We start from the raw sequence: 17315 nt of genomic DNA, 5'->3' as shown, positions 1-17315 counted from the left end.
CAACTCAGTTTAGAAGGGAAAATAAACAACTAAGAAAAATATGGTTGCACAGGTGTGTTCAAATTCACACCTGTAACATTGTAAGCGCCTCTGATTAACCCCAAATAAAAATTTTGATTTTCTTGTCGGCTTTTTCTGACATTACTATCATCACTTCTTAAACCCCGCTTTGACTATTTTTTTATTTCATTTTAACCAGACACAGCCGTCAACTTCGAAACTGTTGGCAAGAGGTAACAAAAGTGTCTCCATTGGTTCCAATTTGCCATTTACCTTCTTTGGTGTCATGATTTAATGTCTTGGGTGTGAATGGAGAGCAGCTGTGCTAAATCAAATTCAATCTTTACAAAAAACGTAAGGGATGTAAAAGCAGATTATTTTTTTTTTGCATTGGATTAATCTTCCTGTGTAACTATCTCAACTGGAAATCTCCACCTTACCAGAATAATAACCACCAAACTACCGCAGTCTCGATTGCATCTATCGTCTAGCCTTTATCACAAAACACATTGAAATGACCGCCCATGCTCACTAAAACATTCCTTTTTATAGAGCTGCTAATCTGTTTATTAGCTCCCTACCCTCTGGAGCTCTAATCAATTATAAATAAGCTCCAGTTTAAGTATTCAGCCCACAAAGAAGTCTTCTAGAATCTGTTCTCTTGCGCGGGTGCACTCTCGGCCCGTTCCCAGAAATACACGAGTGGAGAAGCACAGTTGTTTGGGACGAACACGTTTCAGCACTCTGCTCCCTCTTGCAGCCGTCACTCGGTGATGTGATGCAATGTGAGCTCTAGATGAGCCAGGAGGAGGGCTGCGGCGGACGCAAACTCTCCGTGCTCACGTCCCTGTGCCAAATTCAGTGTGTGAACCACGATGCTCATTAATAGTTCAAAAGGGAGAAAAAACAAAATAACTTCACAAGTGAGCTGTGCATGATCTAATGACCTCTTTTTATCTATTTGAATTTGTATCATTTATTTATTTAATTGTATTTGTCAATTCTGATTTATTTTTATGTTCATCCAATTTGATTGATTTGACTGATTATTAGAAATATTTTTATTGTATTTAATTAGATTTATAATAAAAATGATTTGCGCTTAGATTTAAAATATTCGTATTTTTATTTCCATGTTGGGGTTAAATATAGCTTAAATTTGCGTATGAACTGAAATTTCCATTTTTCACAATATGTCGAAATATCCACTTGTGTCTCTGAGTTGGTAAAAAATCACCTTGAATTTTTGTGATCTTGCGCCATCTGTTGACTTGACGGCTTTCTCGAATGTTTGTCACAAACTTGACATTTTTTAAGCACATAAATACCCATGCGTTGGATGCTCAGAATACGATAACAAATACAATCTTTACATATCTTAATGTTTGGTTTCTAATCTTCCTTCTCTCTTTTGGTGTGCAGTCAGCTGCTTTTGGTCCAGTAGCCTCAGGGCTGACTCGAGGGCCCGGGGCCTCTGGGATCAGACGGCGGGCTTGGCGGGGTGGGGTGTGTTGCTGCAACCGCCAGGGGCCGTCCTCCCGGGGCCTCCACTCTGCGTTTCATGTGAGTCTTCAAAGAAAGCGGAGGGAAGGAGGGAGGGAGGGAGGGAGGCGGCTGCTGCCATTGTTGTGATCTCCGCTCACCATTTTGTAACATTTCGTCCCTCTTCCTTGCTCTCTCTCTCTTTCTGTGAGACTCAACCGGAGCATGATTATTACGAATGTAGTTGTCTGTCCAGAATTTTTTCCTTTGAAATAAATTCAGAATTTTTTTTCAAACATTTTGATATTCCACCTGTAAATTTTCTGTTTTGGACCATGTCAGCCTCCCTCCCTCTTTGCACGCAAGACGCGGGGGCCTACTTGTCTTGTGGCTGAGGGTCCCACGGGGGACTCCCCTGTTGTCACACCGGGTCAGCGTCATCTTTGTCTCGGACTGCCGGGACGTGCGCTTACCTTGACGCCATGATAAGTTTGGACAGTCGAGATGATGGAATGCCAAACTTGTCCCGTTTGGATTTCTTCTTTTTCCTTGCATTCCTTTTCCTCTTCGACTTTCCTCATCCCGTTTCCATCTCCGCATTTTCTTGGAGAGGATAATTCACTGTGCTTACTTTCTGTTGAGACTTGATTTAAAAAGAAAAAAGAAATCACACCACTGTGAATTATTTCTGGCTGGCTAATCTTATTCCTCAAGGCACTTTGATAATGGAGAACACTTTAAATTATGAATGGAGTGGATCGTAGTGTTCTGCAGGCCTGCCGGATGAATTAAGCAAGAGCGCTTCTAATATCCTCATTCCCAGATTTGGAATGCGGGAATTCCTTGCACGTCGTGTTTATGGAACAAAATATTGATAAAAAAACATTTCACAGTTATTTTAAGGTGACTGAGCTAGATTTTATTTTTAGATGAAAAACTACGACAAAATAGTTTAGTTTTGAACTTTTTTTCTGTGACTTGATACACCAGAACTTACTTTCCAACAAGCTATTTGTTATGAAATATAAGGAACGCATCTCAGTGTGCTGCATGTTTGGATGATGGAGCCAATCAAATGTTTTGTTTTGCTTTCTGTTTTTTGTAGATGTTCTCTGCAGGCGCTCCAGACAGATGGACAGCATCTCCATTCATCATCCAATCCTCAGGTTCCATGTGTGCGTGTGCATTTGTGTGCGTGTGTTGATAGTGAGTTGTCATGATGGTGATAGAAGATGACTAATAGAGTAGCGAGGTAGCTGTCTTCCTCATTCTCATTTGTTGCTGCTGGCTATGAATGAATTATTGATTTTGGGGGTGCCCCCCCCACACTCACCCTCCGCTCTGCACTTTTGCATTCCCTTACCCTACCCCGCCCCTGAAATGTCAGCCTTTTTTTTTTGCCACTGCCCCCTAGCAACTTTGATCAACATTTGGTCAATATCTCCTCTCTCTGCAATATTTGAAAGAAGTTGACAGCTTCTCCTCCAAAAAAAAAAAAAAAAAACATTTCGATGCAATCTTGTTGCATGACAACCGGCCCTGTAAATAATTAAAGTGCGCCTCCGTCGCCCCATGCATGACACACACCCAAACGCATACGCCTTCAGCTCCACTTACCAGCACGGTCGCTTCTCATTTCAAGCAGTCCATCCATTATTCACACGGCCTAGACCCTGTTTAACCTCTTATTGACGCCCCCCCCCCCCCCCCCCCCACACACACACACACACAAGGCTATTTGTTGATAGGTTTCAAACACACCCAACATTTCATTGGGTACACTTGCTCTGCAAATGAGATCCAATATAAATGGCGTCTCTACCTGCAAGAATGTACAGCACACCCTCACTTGGCTAATAAGATGGGGAATTGGACAAAGATTTTGTGAGCACGCCATATTGGATTCTTTTTTTTGACATTAGCCTGCTCCAAATCGAAGAAATCTGATCAACTTTTTTAAATTGCGCCCATCTGCCAAATTACAAACATCCTGTGCAACACGCCTCCGCACAGCCATGCAAATTTACGCTGCTTCTGAAAATAGATAGCTTAGGGGTGTGTGTGTGTGTGTGTGTGCGCGCATGTATGTGTTATTTATTTATTACAGAACAGTCCAGACTTCTTAACTCATGCAAAAATAAAACATTACACATCAATACAATATTCTTTAAAATAATTAAAGTTATGATTAAAACAGTAAATGCAATATTTTATATGCATCAACCCATATTAATATATATAAATAATAATAATAAAAACTCTTGAATCTTGAATATTAATTTGTCCGTATATATATTTGTTCCAATTAATGGGATTTTAACTTAATATTTTATAATATTAATATTATACATCCATATCTATACGCCAAATATGTATTGTAACTGAGAGTTGCCTGTGAAAGAGTTACGAAAAATATAATTTAGTCCCAGCAGGTTTCAAATAAGTCGCACAAATAACTTTTAGAAAATAACCAATCATTTATTCCATTTAAAAAGTGAAATTTAAAGGTGCAGCAATTCATTCAATGATGTGCTGTCTTGTGTGTGTGCACATATGCTCGCCAGCCACAATATTAGGCACACGTGCCAAATACACCAACAATAATATAATCACTCCCTAAAAAAATCCATTGAAATATGATATGAATAAAATCGAGCATTGTTGCGCAGGTGAACCTAATAAACTGACTGACGAGTGCTCCGTTAGATCTGCTGGCTTTTGGAAATGCATAAACATTTGTTACAATGCTCCAAAACAGAAAAGATCATAAAATATAGTGTTCTAAATAATTCAAACAATCCACGCGGCAATCATTCATTTGTGTTCGGGGGGGGTGATCACATTTGCACATAGACGTGATGAAGTGATGTCAACAAGCACACATTCGGTCCTCAACATAGAAGAGTCCATTTTTAAAGTGACGTAAATATCCCTGAATGTGACATAAAGTGGCTGGTGTATTTATAACAAGCATAATGGAGTGTTCCACAAGTCTCGTTTTAATGCTTCAAAAACCGGGGTTCTCAAACTGGGGTCGGCGAGCTGTAGCTTGGTTCAACAAAAATAATCTTTCATGGTGGCCTGCAGAATATTTACCGTTCAGAGGCAGAAGTTTAACAAGATCCTAAATCGATTATCAGAGGAGTCAATTGATAATGAATGAAAATTGTCGATTGGTTTATGAACTGTTGAATTTACAGTTAACGACGTTATGGGGTGCTGTTTGGAAAAATGTCCCCTTTGAGAACCCCTCCCGAAAAAGTGCAATAAAATGAAGAAAAATAGAGGAGAAAATCCCAAATATCAGAAGTGAAGATCTGCCGTGTTAATTTAATCCGACGGGATTCTCATTGTTATGAGTTGATGAAGAATGCGTCATCAGAGCTGTTTTATTGATGACGCCTTCAAAGTCAATGTACGGCCGAGTACTTCATGCGCTTCTGCTTCTGCCTTTGGTTGCAGAACCACACACGCACCACGTTCTTTTTCAGGTCCAGTTTCTCGGCAATGGCGGCAATCTTCTCCGACGACGGCCTGGGCTGAATGGCGAAGTAGGCCTCCAGGGAGCGCTTCTCCGGGGCGGCGATGGAAGTGCGCCTCCGCCGCCTGGCGTCGTCCGCCACGCCGCCCCCTCCCCCCATGAGCTCCGGCGCGGCGGCGCTCCTGTCCCGGTGAGCCGCCTCCGCCTCCTCCAGCCAGGCGTGCAGCACGGGCTTGAGCGCAATCATGTTGTTGTGCGACAACGTGAGCGACTCGAACCTGCAGATGGTGCTCTGGCTCAAGGAGCCCACGCCGGGGATCTTGAGGTCGGCCAGGGCCGAGCCCACGTCCGCCTGGGTTACGCCGAGTTTGATCCGCCTCTGCTTGAAACGCTCAGCGAAGGCTTCCAGCTCACGCGGGTCCGACTCCACGTCGCCGTGCGCCGGCACGGCCGAGTGCGGGTGGCCCATGGCGGCCATGGCCTGGTGCAGCTGCCCCATGGTCTGGAGGTGGTGGTGGTGATGATGGTGGTGAGGGTGCTGGTGGTGGTGCGTCACGCCCGGCTCGGGAGCGCCCATCCCGGTCATCCCCAGGCTGCTGGAGAGGTGCTCCAGAAGGTCCCCGGCCTCCAGGCTGGGTCCCAGCTGGTGGTTCTGAAAGTTGTGATGATGGTGTGAGGCGATGATGGACGAGACGGTGGAGGAAGAGGAGGAAGAGGCGGCGACGGTGCAGGAGGGCACGCCGCTCATGGTATGGAAGCTGGCGTCTCTCCTTGCCTGGGAGACGAGGATGCTGTCAGCCGCCGCCTGCAGAGCCTCCGCTCGAGCCAGCAGGCTCTCCTCCACGCCGCCTCCCAATATATTGGCCTGGAGCTGCGAGCAGGAGCGCGCATGATGGGGGAGTCAGTGGGGAATTGTGTCAGAGAGGAGGGTCATAAAAATTAATATGGAAGCGAGGAGGAGGCGGAGGAGGAAGGCGTGTGTATCGGATGGAACAAAGTCACGTCAAATCACATTTACACATTTTTCCCTCCGTGATTACCCCCTCGCATTCCGCCCTCCTGCCTTCATCACCCTCCGTCCCCCCAGGTGTCGACCTACCTGAGGCCCCTGCCCGCACACTCTGCGCATGCCCTCGTGAAGGCCGAAGTGCTGCTTGCCGTCCATGGTCATCATCATCATCTTTGTGTCTTCTTCCTGCCCTCGTTGTCCTCGCTCTCTCTTTGCAAGTTGTCCCGCTCTGGACTGAGCGCGTCTGTTTTGCCCCCCCCCCGCAGCAAGCCCTCCCTCTCATCCTCCCCCCTCTTCGTCGTCTTTTTTCACCTCCCTCCTCTTGCACTTTACTCAGCTACAATTACAACAGGTGGAGCTGTGTGCATGCGCAAGGTAAAATCACTTAATAGCCATGCACAGGTTGATGGTTAAGAAGAAAAAAAATGTCACGAAAAGCCTACTAGAACAGCTTCAACCTCATTTGTTGTTAATCAGAGCTGTTTTAAATTGTGACAGATGTGTGCTGACTCCCAATGTGATTGGTACAATTTGTATCCAGTCACTTCCCCACATAAATGGGTGTGCGCACTTATGCAACCCCATTATCACTCCATCTATTTTCTACACTGGAGTCTGTTGGTGAAGGTACACCGTAGGACTGGACACTAGCCAATTGCAGGGCATCGTTATTTCATGACTGATAAATAGCATTCCTCATTGTCGTGGTATGGGAGCTGTCCGTGGTGCTGATCTCTTCGAATATTCCAAATAATGGCGAAAGGTGATGTGGCTGTGTGTCTATCTGATCCCACTGCTCAAGTCTGCTTCTTTTAACTAGTCAATAATGCATCAAGCAGCATGGCGCCCAGGCTGGCATCCATTACCAGGCCAAGGCTAATATTACAGTACATTGGTGACAAGAGGCAGCAGACTTTCAAGTACTGTATTACAGTCATCGTGGCTTTCTGATTGGAGACAACTTTCAAGGTATATTTTTCTATTCACAGTCAACGTACATCTACCGTCTGACATTTGCTGCCCATTGAAATCCTCTAGTGCTCTACTGAGACTGCGTGTCACCAGACACAAGTGCCATTTTACCCTGAATAAAGCATAAAATCCCTTTTCTCACCATCACTATCTCCCTTCCAACAGGCACCAGGGTCATTTATTATTGACCCCGTCATTGTTTGGGAGCTGTCATGGTGTGTTTTGACGGCGACGTTGAAGCAATAAGACCGAGGTGGGGCACAGCATTCCAGCGTCCCAAGTTGGCTCAGCATCACAGTGACGGACGGTTGTGCCTAATACTGGTGAGTGAAGACAAACGTCGTATAGACTGGGGCTAATATGTCTCCAGTGTGGAGACTCGGAAGTTTACATCAGTGCTGGTTTTCTATTCGTGTAAGGTGCAAAATAACAAGACAACACAGCAGCTTTAAGATGTTTCCTGGAATGCTTTTGCTCTTTTTTTCTTTTCCTCATAATTGCCAATGATTTTTTTTTCTATCCGTATTTTTCTTTTTCTTTTTTTTGCCCAAGATCAAATTGTATATTTTCTTTTCTCTTTTCATTTCCTTTTTTTCCCCTCGCAAGCAGCCCATTCCTTCGTCTTTATTGGCAAAAGCAAACATGCTTGTAAATTAGAAATTCATCTTTTTACAAACAAAATGACATGAAGAAAATACATCATAAACAGTAACAAATCCAAAACTATTATCCGATAAACTTACATTTTTTTACACTACGGTGTATTAGCACACACACAAGTACAAAAAAGTGGGATAGAGAGAAATTTGTCTAAATATACAAGAACCCAGTAACTTTGTCCTTTTTAAAACCAATAGGGAACAGATTAGAGAAGTGAGAGAAAGAGAATAATCAAGGTGCGAGGATGACTTCCAAAGGACAGTGAGTGTATTTACATGCATGAAAAGTTATATAAATATTCTTTTGGTTGAATGTTTTTACTGCCCCAAAAAAATAAAATAAATGAAATCAAGTTTGTAAACTTGTTCACATTACTATGCAAATTACAACAGAATTTCGATACAGTAAAAGAGGAAACTAGGAATCCTCCAAGGGGGACATATTTAATGAATTGGGACAACTGTATATTAAATTATATTAAAATAACGAAACTAAATCCAAAAAAAAGAAAAAAATCAACATGAATCAATTTTAAGCAAATGTACAAAATTTACACACACACAAAAAAAACTAAATCACAAATCTTGTAAAAAAAAAAAAATCCATTGAATGTCGACAGGTCTAAGGCAAAGAAACTCTTATTTTCTCTCTCTCTCATATATATAATAAAATCAAGGTTTTTTTACATTCAAACATCTGTCTATATATTTATGTATGATTAGGTCATTCTTTTACTTTGTTTGAGAAAGAGGTTGGGGAACATAAAAAAAATGAGTACACGGTGGTCCAATTAGGTTTAATAAAGTCCTCCATAGTTCACCTAAATTTAGAAAATAGTGAAAATATATTCCATGAACATCTGTGGGTGATTTTTTTTTTTTTTGTAGAATTTCCGAATATATTTTGGGGTGAGCTATCCATGCAGTACACCTTGGAGTGCAAAAGTGACTTGAATGGGAGCATCTGGATCATCCAAATAAAGAAGCAGGTAAGAGTTAGAAGAATAAATGAAATGTGGTCTTTAAACGGAGACCATAATGTCCACCGCCCCGAAAATCTTAAATACAGTCATGTATAAAAATAGCTTTTCACAGTAGATGCAAAGGTTGCGCATTACTGACAGTTAAAGTAAGCACACTTAAACTATCTCCAAGAACCAAACCTTCGTCTTTCTCAGCAAAAGTGAGATTATTTTGTTGAGTGGAGGGACTCCTCAAAAAACCAAATGGTAGTCTTAAAATGACTGTTGAAAATACTGGGGGAGAAAAAAAAAAACAAGAGAGTACTGGGTTTTTTTCCGGTTCTTTGAACTGGCGATTTACTTCATCGTCTCCAAGATCTGCTTTCGTACTTGTCGTCTTCATCGTCGTCCTCTTCCTCTTCTTCCTCCTCGCCAGGCAGATAGGAGCGACCTTCCTTCTGCTGATACAGCCATACCAAAGCACATTAGTACCGTTATGCTTTCCGATGAAACAACTTGAAAGTCAACCGGCGCCACAGCGCAAATTGTGTTTGGACTTCACCGACGCATGTAGTGACATTCTTGGAAGGATGAACCCTCCCCATGTCATGTGACATCACGGGGTGCACCCTAAGATCTCAAGATCCGACTCGACTCTGGCCTCAAAAGCTCTCGAGCATGAGAGAGGATTCCTCCTGACAGTCGTGTCACTCCGACTCCACTTCCGCTGAGAGCTTCGGCGGGTTTAAAAATTAAGAAGCGCCGCAGAGGACCGACGCAGCCTATTATAACTGAAATTTCTCCAAGTTGCACTCGCTTCAAAAGTTGCACAGCACGGCGTCAACCTTGTTGAACAAAATAATTGTTACCGTATTGTCGTCGTCTTTGGGCTCCTCCTCCTCGGGCTCGGTCGTGACAGAGGGCGTCTTAGGCTTGTACCAGGAAATCTGCAAAACGCGACCTTTGAACTTGGCTCCCTGGTTTGCTGCCTGGAATAAGGAAGTGTAAAAATGTAAGTTTGGCTCCGGGGTTCTCAAACCGTAGCATAGGGGTCCGCCCGCGAGATCATTTGCAAGAACTTGGGTCGGCTCCATAAAGTAGAGCTCAGTGGCCTAGTGGTAGAGTGTCCGCCCTGAGACTGGAAGGTTGTGGGTTCAAACCCCGGCCGGGTCATACCAAAGACTATAAAAATGGGACCCATTGCCTCCCTGCTTGGCACTCAGCATTAAGGGTTGGAATTGGGGGGTTAGATCACCAACTGATTCCCGAGCGCGGCACCGCTGCTGCTCACTGCTCCCCTCTCCCCCAGGGGATGGATTAAAATCACATGGGGATGGGTTAAATGCAGAGGACAAATTTCACCACACCCAGGTGTGTGTGTGACGATCATTGGGACTTTAACTTTAACTTTAACTTTAGAGAGACTAACGCGACTTACGTTCTCGGCTTCGCTCCGAGTCTTGAAAGTCATGACGACGCTGGTCGCATCCTGGTCACGGAGTTCCTCCAGATCACCGAATTTCTAATGATGAGCAAAGAAAGAAAGAAATGGCTATCGACATGCAAATATCAGCATTTCACGGCAATCGTGTTATGTTCTCACCACAAAGTGTGACGTGAGCTCCTCCTTCTCCTCCTGGGTGACCCCCATGATAAACAGGGCCCTGGGCCGGTGGTCCACCACCATGCGGTTGACGGAACCGCTGCGGCCCCTCGGACGTATGGCGCCCCCTTCCGGCAGCACCTTGCCCCGGCCTCGACACGTCGGGGATCGCAGGATGCCCAATTGTGTTGCCTGGTAAAGAAAATCATTCAAAAAAGGACTCAAGGTAAGCATGTCCTAAAAAAGCACATTTTCATCATTCCACAATGCTCTGCCTGCAGGTTATTTGTTTTTCTTAATGACATGTCGTACCAACGTGAACTCGGGTTCTCCTCATCTTGCCCTCACTTTTCCATTAGACGTCTCCAAATTTTCCTCCTCACCTCTCCGAAACCTTTCCATCCATTTGGCCCTGCGCTTACTTCCCACTCTTACTGCTACCGCCTGTGATTTTTGTTCCCGGCGGCTTAGACTTTAATGAGATGGCCTCCATCGGTGCGAGAGAGCGTTGAGTGTCTGATTGGGCTTCGTTAGCATTTAGCTCTTCCTCTGGGCTTGCTAAAGTGGCTGCTTTTTTAATGTGCATGGGGAGGATAGGCTTGGGCTGAGATGCTGGTGTGTAGGGAAGGGGAGTTATGCATTTTTTAACCACTAGCTAATTTAGAACCCATAGGGTAGGGATGAGTGAGACATGTTAAGGCTGGGTGTTACTATCAAAAACTGTGTTCCTATTCGGCTGCTGCTATGACAAGCCTTGTCTGCGTTGTTTCAGCGGGTGTGGAGCCAGTGTGAGGTTGAGATGACTATAAAGTGCTTTCTTTCGCGTGAACCTATTTTCAAAAAGCCTGACTCAAACCTTATATTACCACCAAGAAAATAAAAGGTGGCTGAAGATGGTGCATGCATTTACCTCCTTCTGCAGCTGGCCTAGTCTTCTCTTGAGATCTGTCGTGTCTTCTCCAGAGTTCATCTTCTTATGGAAGTCCAACTCAGCATCCAGCAGCTCCTTCTGGGCCTGCACGTGAGAAATGAAGCAAAAGACAGAGTGAGGGGGGCATTTAACTTGAAGCATGTATCCGCTTCCTACTTTGATGCTTTTGAAGTGCTTAACTTTCACAAAAGTTTGAAGACTCACATCAGTCTTGGTCTTGGGCTGGGAGTGATTGGCTTTAGAGACCTGAGAGGCCGGATTCATTTCATTCTGGAGCTGGGCAATCTTTTCAGTCAGTTCCTTCAGTGTCTTCATGATGTTGGCTCGTTCCTCTGGTTTCATCCCCCGGTTCTTCTCCAGACGGTTAATCAGCGCCTGATGAGAAATGCAAGTTGTGCCGTGTTTTCTTTTTTGGTTAATGTAACCTTGCTCCATTATCACGCTCAAGCATCACGTGCAATTATAATCCTCACCTTCTGCCACTCAATCTGCGTCTTTAACATTTCTTGCTTCTTCTTCCGCAAGTCATGCTGTAGTTTTAATGCCTCCTGAATGAAAACAAACAGCATCGTATACGACATTAAACCGGTACGGCAAATTCCAGCGTTTGGCGGAAACAAACGCCGTCACGTCCGTCATCCTCGTATTGCCCGTTAAAATGGAAAAAAAATAAAGCAACGTGCCTGTTTCTTCTTCAGGGCTTCCTGTGCTTCCAGTGCTTTCGCCGTTTTCCCAAGGCACTTGGAGGACGGCTTGAGCGGGGCGGAAGTGTAGGGGCCCTTCTGGGTGTTTGGCAGCACCGGCGCCACCTAAGTGCCGCGCACAGCGAGACGGGACGGCAACAAATTTAGGTCATCGCCGGGAGACGTGGTACGAACAAGACTTTACTTTTAAAATGCTGCTTGCTTCAAACTTTCCTGATACAAATGATATTATTGCCTTTTCATGTTGTGTAAAACTGAACCTTTTTTTTTTTTAAACCGCATTCTACTGGAACAAATGAAGCAGATGTCAAGTTATTAAGACGTACATTGACAGCTTCCGCATTGGGGTTCACGTTGTCAGGTGCGCTTGTCGTGCCGACTGGCGCCGGCGGCCGATGCTTGTTCAGCACGTACGCGGCCGGATTGTGCTGCTTGATCCCCTGCCAAACAAACAAAAGCTCAAGTCAAATGCTTCGATGATTTGATTCAGCCCTTACACGTTAATGCCATCACAGGGCGTTTACCTGCGGCCCGAGGTTGGAAGTGGACCCGGGCACCTGGTTGCTAGCGCCTTGATCCATCTGGTGAGTCCCCAGCATGTTGGGCTTGCGATGCCAGCGCATGTTAATGAAGCGGTTGTTGAGAACCGCTTCCACGCAGTACATGGCCCGGCGAGCTTCTTCGTTGGATGTGAATTGGATCAGCGCCGCCTCTGGGTTGCCGCCAAACACCACCTGGATGGATGAAATCAATTTCCAAATCCAGCTTTTTCTGCTCTCCATTTTGTTTTTTTGTCCTATTATCAACATGGTTTTAAAATGTGGTTTCTTTTGCTTCAGATGATACCTGAATGTTCACGATGGTCCCGAACTTGCTGAAGTGCTCATTGAGCTTGGTGATGGTGTTGAGCTCCGGCGGGATATTCCACACCTCCAGCTTAGTGTTCACGTAGAAGTTCCTCTTCGGGAAGCCGCCTTTGTTGTTGAAGTTTGGCCTGACACCAAGAGAGAGGTAAATGAAATCGTTTGGAAATTTTGAAAATAGTTTTTTTGTATAGAAATGTCAATTCTGACTTGAGCATCCAGGGCCTTTTAGCCGTGGGTCCCTCAGGTGTCATAGAGCCCATGGGTCTCTTCCTATTGTGCAGCTCTGAGTTGAAACTGGACATGTTGCTTCCTGGTGTGCTGGTGGGAGTGGCCGGTTCCGTTTGGATCACTATATTGGCGGCTAAAGGGGAAAAATGGAATCGAATCTCATTTGAAATGTTCCTACCATCCGGCGCTTTCTTCTGTGAATACTGAGAAGGTTAATACTCGGCACCTCTGGAGCCTTGTCCCTCACTGGATGTGAGGCCGATGAGGTTGGGCCGCTGCGTCTGGACTCGGGGAATGAATTGACGATACTGGTTCCGACCTGCTCCAGTTAGCCCCGGCGATTCCGGGTTGTAGCCCTCCGCATCGTAGTTATCTAAGACAAAAAAGGCGCTTTGAAATTAGAAATAGATTTGGGCATAAGATATGACATTTCTTTATACATCCAGGAGGACTCCACACAGGAAGGTCACAGCAGAGAACCTTTGAACTATGAGGCATACATATTCTCAAGTAAGTGAAACCCAATGAACAGGATGCTGCCAAACAACCACATCAATGCTGTCCAATGAAAAGCTCTCAAACTAAATGTAATTGGAATTGCTCCTCAAAAAAAAAACATTTTGCAGATGCATGCTTTTCATTGGACAGTAACAATATGCATGCATGGTGGAAAAAATAAAAACATTCGACAAGATGAAAATGAGTTTTACGTCAGCGTTGTTTTTGGTCAGTCAGGTTGTATTAGGTTTTGGAGCTTGACAGTCATTTTAATTTATGTTGGAAGCCAGAAGTGCATTAAAGTTCTTTGACTTATTTATGAAAAGAGGCAAGAGCATAATTCACAGAAAGCAAAACAATGTTCAAAAATAAAGTTGCACTGCCACTTTCAGGTCAACAGGCAACACTGCAGCCTGCTGACAACGCCCACCAAACAAATCATGAACAAAAAAAAAAGATATTCATGTGAACATACAAAAACAAAATGGAGTGGGCTATATGGGCGATGAATGGGGAAATCCCATGACAAACTTCCAACCTGCTTACATTCAGACTGGATATATTGGGGACGGAGCGACACCGACGAGGGAGGAGGCGGTAGAGGAAGAGGAAGAGGAGGCGGTAGCCTCGCGCCGGGCGGCCCGACTGAAGGCGATGACGTGATCGCCGACTGGTGGTTGGGGGTTTCCATTCCACTGGTTGCGATCAGTGGAGGGGGTCCTGACGGAGACACAAGCCCAAGCTGATGCCTCATAACAGCCAGTCCTTCACTCATCCGGGGTGAGCCCTTCATTCACATACCGAACTCGGCAATACGGGGGAAAAAGCTCCTTGTTCTGCTATCGTGTGCTGAGTTCAACCATTTACAGACAGACAGACGGGTAGATAGACAGACAGACAGACACTCACCAGCTAACGAGAAGACGCCAGGGGGCGGCGGCTGGCTGTAGGGCGGCATTGGTGGCGGTGGTATCCTGAGTGATGGGGGAGGCTCGGTGATGGGCGGCGGCATGGGCAGGCCGCCGGGGGGTATCACAGGGGGCGGCGGGAACGGGATGATGTTGGGAAGACTGACGTCATCCACGATGAGAGGGTCGTTGCCGTGGTCAAACGGGCACAGGTCGCCGCGGACGCAAAATCCTTTCTCTGCATGGGAGGAGGAGAGAATCATGATTTGGGATCAATGTTGACATAAATTGAGGAGCTTCATTTACATGGCTATAGTGCTTCGACCTCATTTTGTGGAATCTATAGACAAAATTCAACCGATGATTTTTCATGATTTACGACAAGGCTCAGTGCCGATCTCCCCAACAATGTCTGGTTCTGGAAGGATAAACTAGACATTATTTACTTCACGGTCTCATTAAGAAGACCAATCTCTCGTGGCCGAGTACTGGCAGTGGCGGCCTTCAGGGGCGCGAGATATTTTAACTCCGCTTACCTCTGGAGAGGTGTTTGAGCCTTCCCCCACCGGGGACGATAGCCAGAGTGATCAACATTAGTGGTCATTAGCCATGAAAAACACAACCATCAATAAGCCCTAAGGGCAAATTGTGGTATGAAGAAAAAGGCTAATGCATGTATGGTACAACAGTTTAAGATGACACGAGGAAACACCAATTTGTAGAATCATATAGTGGCGGGGTCTCTTTGCATATAAGCCTTTTATTCCGAGTTAAGCATTTAGTATCAAAATATTTTGATCTAAAGACAAAGTGAAAATACACTCATAAGTATGAAAAGAGTAGCTGTATGTTTACCGTCGTAATCCCTGCACCGCTGCTTGCGTGAAGGGTTCTTATTGCTGAACGGCTTGCCGACGCCGTCTTGCCTGCCTTTGCCATAGTAGCCGGACCAGCTGTCCGTAGTGCCGTCGGGCATGTGCGCGTGCGTCGCCAAGGGGACGCCGCCGGGTCCCGGGCCGCCGGCGGTGGATGAGAACGGGTGAAGCGGGGTGGGCAAGAGCGGCGACGGGAGCTGAGGAGGCTGCTGGGGCCTGCCCGTGGCGGACGAGTTGTAGCTGTCGGCGTCCTTCCTCTCAAGCTCGAATTTTGACTTGAAGTCTGGCGGAAAGGCAAAAAGGTATTTGAACATAGACAATAGCCCGTCACGTCACACAAACCAACCTTGAGGTGAATAAGGCCAATTCCAGCCTGTGTGGCTGAAGCCCATATGAGCGACATGCAAAGCGGTCCACATTTGATCGAGATGATTCCAACTCATAAAACAGCCTCTTCCTCTGCTGCTGCTGTTGTTGTTTCTCACCTCGTCCCCTGCTCTTCCCCCGGCTGCCACTCCTGCTCCGGCTTCGGCTGTTGCTCCTCCCACGAGAATTCCCCCTGCGCCGCTCGTGGCGCTCCCGCTCGCGGTGCGAATCGCCGCCGCTCTTGCCGTGACGATCAAAGTCCCGCCTCTTGCGCTCGTCCCGCCTCCTGTCGTCGCGACTCCTGCGTGGTCGGGGAATGGGCAAAATGATATTGCCTGTCGCATTATAGTCTCAGATAAGAGGAGACAAAATCAAACCTGGATTCATTGAAGTCAGAGCGGTTCCTCAGAGGACTTCTCCTGCGTCGGTTTTCTCTCTCCTCTTCTGGAGCTTCAATCTTACAACGAGAACAACAAAAAGCAATTATCTCTCTTGGTATGTTCAGAAAATGGAACCAGACAAAGTGATTCCTACTTACTTCGGCTGCATCTGATTTAGCTGGAGGAACGTTAACCACTTCTTTTGGAGCTTCTTTAGCAATCGGGTTCCCCTGGTAGTTCTTGCTTGTCAGACATTCAAAAAGTTTATCCACGAAGCCGACAGTCTCTGTAATAACACGTGAAATCAATCATAAATCATAGAGTCAAGTCAAGTGTAACCAGTAATACCTTTTTGTAGGAAGACGTCGAGCTGATCGGCACACAGCGCTTTGAGCTCCTTCTCTGGTTTGTCCTTCTTCACCAGAGCCACAACGTAATTGGCTAACGCAGAGGGGTCAGCATCACATCTGCCAACAAAGACATGATCAAACTTGATGCTCCAAAGTACTTGGACACATTTGACACTCGCTTTGTTATGAAGATTTGATTAATGTACTTATTTCCTCTGGCTCAATTGAGGTAAGTAAACACTTTATTATTCTGATTTGGGGGCCTAGTATTTGAGTTCAAAATAGGATTTTATTGAGTGCGTGTGTCTAAAGTTTGCAATTTATGTGCATGTTATCTGTAATTTAAGCCATCCATTTGCCGAGGCAGAGATGGTAACTATGGTAACACTCGCAGCAAGCGTCTCCTCTGAAACATGTTTACACATTTTGCATCTATGTGATTGCAAGAGAGCTTCTAGAATTGCAAACAGAAGGCTGCATGCTGTGCTGCACTTTGGAGGGGTGCTAGAGTAAAGTTGTTTTCTCGTGATCCAGTTGATTTACATAATTTACTCGGCCAACTATTGCAAGAAAGATAGCGAACATAATAGTTCCCACTTAACGGGCAGTCAAAAAGGTTCTTTATAGCAAGCGATCGGCCACGGTTTCTAGCAATTCCCCCTCATTGATGCTAACACACGAGCTAGCTACGTAGCGTGCAAGCTAAATGACATTTAAATTCAAACACTCACATTGGCTCCAGAAGTTTTGCCAGCCACGACTTGAGAGCATCAACATTCTCTATAATCATGGTGAGGAAGACGATCACGCGGTTTAAAAAATGAAACGAAGCCCCGAAACGCCTGCTTTCATCGTCGATAAATTTGGAAGCTTTCGGGGCCTTGGGTCTCAACTGGCAGGTCGCACTGAAACACTTTACGTTATGTTAACTCACTCGAGGTGTCGTAAAAGAATGCCTGCTGCACGACGTTGGTATTTCAATTGCGTCTTTAGCCAACCATGTCACTAAAAATATTTTCGGAAGACCTGGATTTATTTATT

The 17315-nt window shown here is 45.4% G+C and overlaps 2 protein-coding genes and 1 long non-coding RNA gene across 7 annotated transcripts; 1 reads left to right on the top strand and 2 right to left on the bottom strand.

Annotated features, from left to right (window-relative positions):
- The first annotated feature begins 1239 nt into the window (after positions 1-1239).
- LOC119133860 lies at positions 1240-7278 on the top strand. Of its 2 annotated transcripts, none has more exons than XR_005100206.1 (4): positions 1240-1563; positions 2588-2648; positions 4974-5153; positions 7110-7278. It is a non-coding gene; the product is annotated as an uncharacterized LOC119133860 (long non-coding RNA). The 2 variants fall into 2 exon arrangements; XR_005100205.1 differs by having other exon boundaries at positions 2588-2657.
- On the bottom strand, positions 4147-6984 carry LOC119133859 (POU domain, class 4, transcription factor 3-like). Its single transcript, XM_037270052.1, has 2 exons — positions 6063-6984; positions 4147-5834 (listed from the first exon to the last, which is right to left on the bottom strand). Exons 1-2 carry the CDS (start codon positions 6141-6143, stop codon positions 4893-4895), a joined length of 1023 nt encoding a protein of 340 aa, XP_037125947.1. The 5' UTR covers positions 6144-6984; the 3' UTR covers positions 4147-4892.
- Positions 7279-7489: 211 nt separating the features above from the next.
- Positions 7490-17180, bottom strand: rbm27 (RNA binding motif protein 27). Of its 4 annotated transcripts, none has more exons than XM_037269221.1 (21): positions 17006-17180; positions 16273-16391; positions 16083-16210; positions 15922-16001; positions 15664-15845; positions 15159-15461; positions 14305-14541; positions 13942-14115; positions 13124-13270; positions 12877-13030; positions 12650-12797; positions 12328-12537; positions 12130-12243; positions 11783-11908; positions 11573-11647; positions 11304-11474; positions 11079-11183; positions 10169-10360; positions 10004-10087; positions 9435-9554; positions 7490-9026 (listed from the first exon to the last, which is right to left on the bottom strand). In XM_037269221.1, exons 1-21 carry the CDS (start codon positions 17062-17064, stop codon positions 8928-8930), a joined length of 3027 nt encoding a protein of 1008 aa, XP_037125116.1. In that variant the 5' UTR covers positions 17065-17180; the 3' UTR covers positions 7490-8927. The 4 variants fall into 4 exon arrangements, with proteins under 4 accessions (XP_037125116.1, XP_037125117.1, XP_037125118.1 ...); XM_037269222.1 differs by having other exon boundaries at positions 7490-9023; XM_037269223.1 differs by having other exon boundaries at positions 11346-11474.
- Positions 17181-17315: the final 135 nt, after the last annotated feature.

The sequence above is a fragment of the Syngnathus acus genome, chromosome 14 (genome assembly GCF_901709675.1).
Source record: "Syngnathus acus chromosome 14, fSynAcu1.2, whole genome shotgun sequence".
In the NCBI taxonomy this organism is placed as follows: Eukaryota; Metazoa; Chordata; class Actinopteri; order Syngnathiformes; family Syngnathidae; genus Syngnathus; species Syngnathus acus.
Note: the sequence above shows the minus strand (reverse complement) of the source record. Positions and strands in the feature narration are given on the sequence as shown.